The sequence below is a fragment of the Oncorhynchus nerka genome, linkage group LG10 (assembly GCF_034236695.1).
Source record: "Oncorhynchus nerka isolate Pitt River linkage group LG10, Oner_Uvic_2.0, whole genome shotgun sequence".
In the NCBI taxonomy this organism is placed as follows: Eukaryota; Metazoa; Chordata; class Actinopteri; order Salmoniformes; family Salmonidae; genus Oncorhynchus; species Oncorhynchus nerka.
The window spans coordinates 97,063,832-97,069,831 of record NC_088405.1 but is presented as its reverse complement, the minus strand read 5'-3'; the positions used below and the strand labels follow the sequence as shown (position 1 = coordinate 97,069,831).

Below are 6,000 nucleotides of genomic sequence, written 5' to 3'. Positions count from 1 at the left end.
GGACTGAAAACAGGGTGCTTGGAGGACTGAAAACAGGGTCCTGAAGGACTGAAAACAGGGTGCTGGAGGACTGAAAACAGGGTGCTGGAGGACTGAAAACAGGGTGCTGGAGGACTGAAAACAGGGTGCTGGAGGACTGAAAACAGGGTGCTGGAGGACTGAAAACAGGGTGCTGGAGGACTGAAAACAAGAGGTCCTGATCATTTTAACCCAGATCTTTTTTTCATTATTGATTGCTTAAAAAAATATGTTTCTCTGAGAAATTGTATTATAATATATAATTACCCAATTTCTTTGAGCATAGGCTTACAATATAGTATTATTTATTTTATACAGTATTTATTCCTCATCTTCATCAAACATGCCAAAAACGATGGACCCCATGGTACATAAAGTAAAGATGGCTAAGTCTGAGTTGGCATCCTAAATAGTGCACTTCTTAACCAGGAGTTCTAGGGTGTCGTTTCGAGTATAGCCTATATCACAAAGACACCAAAACAAGAACAAACCCACATTTCACTGAACCAAAAGTGCAGTGTGCAAAAATATAACCAGGTAAAGTAACGGTCTGTATTAAAGATAAGTGTCTCCTCTCCTCTCCTCTCCCCTCTCCTCCTTCCCTCTTCCCTCTCCTCCTTCCCCCTCTCCTCTCCTCTCCTCCTTCCCTCTTTCATCTCCTCTTCCCTCTCCGCCTTCCCTCTTTCATCTCCTCTTCCCTCTCCTCTCTTCTCCTCTCCTCTCCTCTCCTCTCTTCCCTCCTCTCCTTCCCTCTTTCCTCTCCTCCTTCCCTCTTTCCTCTCCTCCTTCTTTCCTCTCCTCCTTCCATCCTCTCCACTTTTCTCCTCTCTTCCCTGCAGCTTGTGTCAAAGACATATATTATTTTCTCCTCTCAGAGGTTCTCCCTGACCTCTGCCTTGTTCTTAATGACAGAGGAGAAGCGGACCAGTTTTATCTCCTTGGCATCCTGTCCTTTAGAGTCGTCCCAAACATACTCCGGTGACAGGAGCTTGGTGGGCTTGTTCCTCAACAGGTACCAATTCAGGTGACTCTCTTCCTGCCACACAGCCTCCACGCCCACCGACTTATCAACCTAGAGGGAGGAAGGGGGTAGGGTAGAGGAGGGATGAGGTGGGGTGAGTACTGTACGTGAGTGACTAACCGTATTCCTGCGTGCGTAAGTACCTACCTCCAGGTTCTCCCTGCACGTCTTGGTCAGCCGGTGAACATCTTCCAACGCTCCTCCGAATATGTTGGCCTGGTAGTAGAAGTCTCCCTGGTCCATGGGTATGTAGGCTGTGGAGACGGTCCTCCGCTCGTAGGGGAACTGGCTCCGGGGGTACATGTAGAACCTGCAAAAACACAAGATCGTTTTGTATTGTTACTTCACCTTTAAATAAAACCATTTTTTAAAAAGAACCCTTGAGGTTAGAAACCATCTTTGTGAAGTAGACCTGACAAGAGGTCAACAGGAAGTAGTCAGCATGTAGGTGCACACAATAAAAGAGGGGTCAACAACATTTTCCTCCATCAGAGGTTTAAATGAGTTAAGTATTACCAGGGGTGGATGCTGGCTCTAAGAAAGTATTACCAGGGGTGGATGCTGGCTCTAAGGAAGTATTACCAGGGGTGGATGCTGGCTCTAAGGAAGTATTACCAGGGGTGGATGCTGGCTCTTTAAGGAAGTATTACCAGGGGTGGATGCTGGCTCTAAGGAAGTATTACCAGGGGTGGATGCTGGCTCTTTAAGTAAGTATTACCAGGGGTGGATGCTGGCCCTTTAAGGAAGTATTACCAGGGGTGGATGCTGGCCCTTTAAGGAAGTATTACCAGGGGTGGATGCTGGCCCTTTAAGGAAGTATTACCAGGGGTGGATGCTGGCCCTTTAAGGAAGTATTACCAGGGGTGGATGCTGGCCCTTTAAGTAAGTATTACCAGGGGTGGATGCTGGCTCTAAGGAAGTATTACCAGGGGTGGATGCTGGCCCTTTAAGTAAGTATTACCAGGGGTGGATGCTGGTTCTAAGGAAGTATTACCAGGGGTGGATGCTGGCTCTAAGGAAGTATTACCAGGGGTGGATGCTGGCCCTTTAAGGAAGTATTACCAGGGGTGGATGCTGGCCCTTTAAGGAAGTATTACCAGGGGTGGATGCTGGCCCTTTAAGGAAGTATTACCAGGGGTGGATGCTGGCCCTTTAAGGAAGTATTACCAGGGGTGGATGCTGGCCCTTTATGGAAGTATTACCAGGGGTGGATGCTGGCCCTTTATGGAAGTATTACCAGGGGTGGATGCTGGCCCTTTAAGGAAGTATTACCAGGGGTAGATGCTGGCCCTTTAAGGAAGTATTACCAGGGGTGGATGCTGGCCCTTTAAGTAAGTATTACCAGGGGTGGATGCTGGCTCTAAGGAAGTATTACCAGGGGTGGATGCTGGGCCTTTAAGTAAGTATTACCAGGGGTGGATGCTGGCCCTTTAAGTAAGAATTACCAGGGGTGGATGCTGGCTCTTTAAGTAAGTATTGTCAGGGGTGGATGCTGGCCCTTTAAGGAAGTATTACCAGGGGTGGATGCTGGCCCTTTAAGTAAGTATTACCAGGGGTGGATGCTGGCCCTTTAAGTAAGTATTACCAGGGGTGGATGCTGGCTCTTTAAGTAAGTATTGTCAGGGGTGGATGCTGGCCCTTTAAGGAAGTATTACCAGGGGTGGATGCTGGCTCTTTAAGTAAGTATTACCAGGGGTGGATGCTGGCCCTTTATGGAAGTATTACCAGGGGTGGATGCTAGCCCCTTAAGGAAGTATTACCAGGGGTGGATGCTGGCCCTTTAAGGAAGTATTACCAGGGGTGGATGCTGGCCCTTTAAGGATGCTGGCTCTTTAGTATTACCAGGGGTGGATGATGCTGGATGCTGGCCCTTTAAGTGGCCCTTTAAGAATTACCAGGGGTGGATGCTGGCTCTTTAAGTATTACCAGGGGTGGATTACCAGGGGGATGGGTGCTGGCCCTTTAAGGAAGTATTACCAGGGGTGGATGCTGGCCCTTTAAGGAAGTATTACCAGGGGTGGATGCTGGCCCTTTAAGGAAGTATTACCAGGGGTGGATGCTGGCCCTTTAAGGAAGAATTACCAGGGGTGGATGCTGGCCCTTTAAGTAAGAATTACCAGGGGTGGATGCTGGCCCTTTAAGGAAGTATTACCAGGGGTGGATGCTGGCCCTTATTACCAAGGGCCCTTTAAGTATTACCAGGGGTGGATGCTGGCCCTTTAAGGAAGAATTACCAGGGGTGGATGCTGGCCCTTTAAGTAAGAATTACCAGGGGTGGATGCTGGCCCTTTAAGTAAGAATTACCAGGGGTGGATGCTGCCCCTTTAAGGAAGAATTACCAGGGGTGGATGCTGGCCCCTTAAGAATTACCAGGGGTGGATGCTGGCTCTAAGTAAATATTACCAGGGGTGGATGCTGGCTCTAAGTAAGTATTACGAGGGGTGGATGCTGGCTCTAAGGAAGTATTACCAGGGGTGGATGCTAGCCCTTTAAGTAAGTATTACCAGGGGTGGATGCTGGGCATTTAAGGAAGTATTACCAGGGGTGGATGCTAGCCCCTTAAGGAAGTATTACCAGGGGTGGATGCTGGCTCTAAGTAAGTATTACCAGGGGTGGATGCTGGGCATTTAAGGAAGTATTACCAGGGGTGGATGCTGGGCATTTAAGGAAGTATTACCAGGGGTGGATGCTGGGCATTTAAGGAAGTATTACCAGGGGTGGATGCTGGGCATTTAAGGAAGTATTACCAGGGGTGGATGGCGCCCACCAGTCTCCCCAGAGCTTCGGGACCCACACGGCCGTGGAACCTCATGTCTACGTCCAGGCAGAATATGTAGTTCGCCCCTCGGTGGATGCGATCCTTAATGGCAGTCTGCTCCCAAATACATGGTGGATGTTCAGTAGATATTAAATCAACCAACCAAATAAAACTTTTTCCTCAGATGGAAATTTAGTTTGTAGGGCAGGGCTAACATGATAGAAATACACAAAGTCCATAGTCAACAACATTTCAACTATCTAGTATGCACTAACCCAATAGGCATATCATCATAACTTAACCCTAACCCCATCTCTAAACTAAATCTAAACCTTTCCCTAACTCTAAACTAAACCTAACCCTAAACCTATCCCTAACGCTAAACCTAAACCTATCCCTAAACCAAACCCTAAGCTAAACTAAACACTAAACCTTTCCGTAACTCTAAACTAAACCTAACCCTAAACCTAAACTAACCTTAAACCTAACCCTAAACCTAAACTAACCTTAAACCTATCCCTAAACCAAACTTAACCCTATCTCTAAACTAAACCTAACCCTTTCCGTAACTCTAAACCTAAACCTAACCCTAAACCTAACCGTGGCCTATTATCAACATAGTTACAACTGATAGTCTGTTGACAGTTTGGAGCATGTGTAGATCATCTATAGTATTTCTATAGCTACTGTACTGACAGAAGAGCTTGTTAGTAAGCATTTCATTCTACTATGCTACATTACGCTGTATCCTGAAAATAAACTTTCATTCAACGTGATAACAATGTAATATATGATCGAAAATAACCTGGATGAGCTCCATGCGGCGGAGGGATATCTCCTGCCAGCGGTCGAACTTCGGCACCCTCACAATGCTGAGCAGTCTGCCGACACCCAGAGTCACGTTGTTGGGCACGTCGCCAGGCAGGTCGGTGAACACGTAGTAATGCACGTCCAGCCCCACCTGGAATCACATTAAACCGGGTGGACTTTCTATCCATTTGAATTAAAAGGATTTAAGACTAATTGAAAAGGGATCAACTTTCTATCGAATTTGAATTAAAAGGATTTAAGACTAATTGAAAAGGGATCAACTTTCTATCGAATTTGAATTTAAATAAAATTATACATATGAACTGATTTAAAACAAATTGAATTAAATATTTGGACCAATGAATAAGATCACATGGGCAGGGTGGACCTAGTCCTAGAGTAGTTTTTATAAATAAATATTATTGTAATGAGTAATCCCTTCATAAATACGGGCCCAGAATATTCCTTTAAGGAGTAATCCCTTCATAAATACGGGCCCAGAATATTCCTTTAATGAGTAATCCCTTCATAAATAGGGGCCCAGAATATTCCTTTAATGAGTAGTCCCTTCATAAATAGGGGCCCAGAATATTCCTTTAATGAGTAATCCCTTCATAAATAGGGGCCCAGAATATTCCTTTAATGAGTAATCCCTTCATAAATAGGGGCCCAGAATATTCCTTTAATGAGTAATCCCTTCATAAATAGGGGCCCAGAATATTCCTTTAATGAGTAATCCCTTCATAAATGCGGGCCCAGAATATTCCTTTAATGAGTAATCCCCTGGACCTTCTTTAGACTATACCAGTCAATCCATTTGATAGATTCTCACCATGAAGTGCTTCTCAGCTGACTCTAAGAAGTCCCGGAGAAAACGAATGTATCTGCGAGGACGAATAGAGATGGAAAAACAAGTATGTGAAACGACAAAAACTATAAAGTTATTACATATTCCAAAGATGGATAAGGGGGGGTGAGGAGGTGCATCTATGTGACAGATCCAGATGTGTATTAATTACATGGATCTGGAGAAAAGAACCATGTGAAGCGCAAGCAAGTGAAAATGTTTATGTATAGACAGTTTGACAAGACAATCTGAATTAACATGAGATTGCATTCATTTGGGAAAATATGACGCAAAACGATTGATATAAGGCTATAGTGTGAATCCTAAAACGGCACCTTATTACCCATTATAGACAACTACTTTTAACCAGGGCCCCTATGGGGTAGAGTAAAATAGGGTACTGTACAGGAACAAGGTGCCAGTGTAGCATCTTGTTATCTGTGAAACTCACTGTGCGACGGAGCAAGACGCCTCAGGAAAAGGAGAGGGGGATTCCTAGTCAGTTGTACAACAGATTTAGACAGGCTGAGATCTTTAAGCTCAGGG

At 45.3% G+C, this 6,000-nt stretch overlaps 1 protein-coding gene across 1 annotated transcript in view; it reads right to left on the bottom strand.

Annotated features, from left to right (window-relative positions):
- Positions 1-301: 301 nt before the first annotated feature.
- LOC115122935 (globoside alpha-1,3-N-acetylgalactosaminyltransferase 1-like) overlaps positions 302-6,000 on the bottom strand; it is a 63,411-nt gene continuing 57,712 nt past the window's right edge. The window contains exons 7-11 of the mRNA XM_029652204.2: positions 5,440-5,491; positions 4,603-4,758; positions 3,787-3,911; positions 1,187-1,349; positions 302-1,090 (exon numbers count right to left, since the gene is read on the bottom strand). Coding sequence (XP_029508064.1) covers positions 890-1,090; positions 1,187-1,349; positions 3,787-3,911; positions 4,603-4,758; positions 5,440-5,491 — 697 coding nt within the window. The 3' untranslated portion in view covers positions 302-889. The remainder of the gene's footprint in view (positions 1,091-1,186; positions 1,350-3,786; positions 3,912-4,602; positions 4,759-5,439; positions 5,492-6,000) is intronic.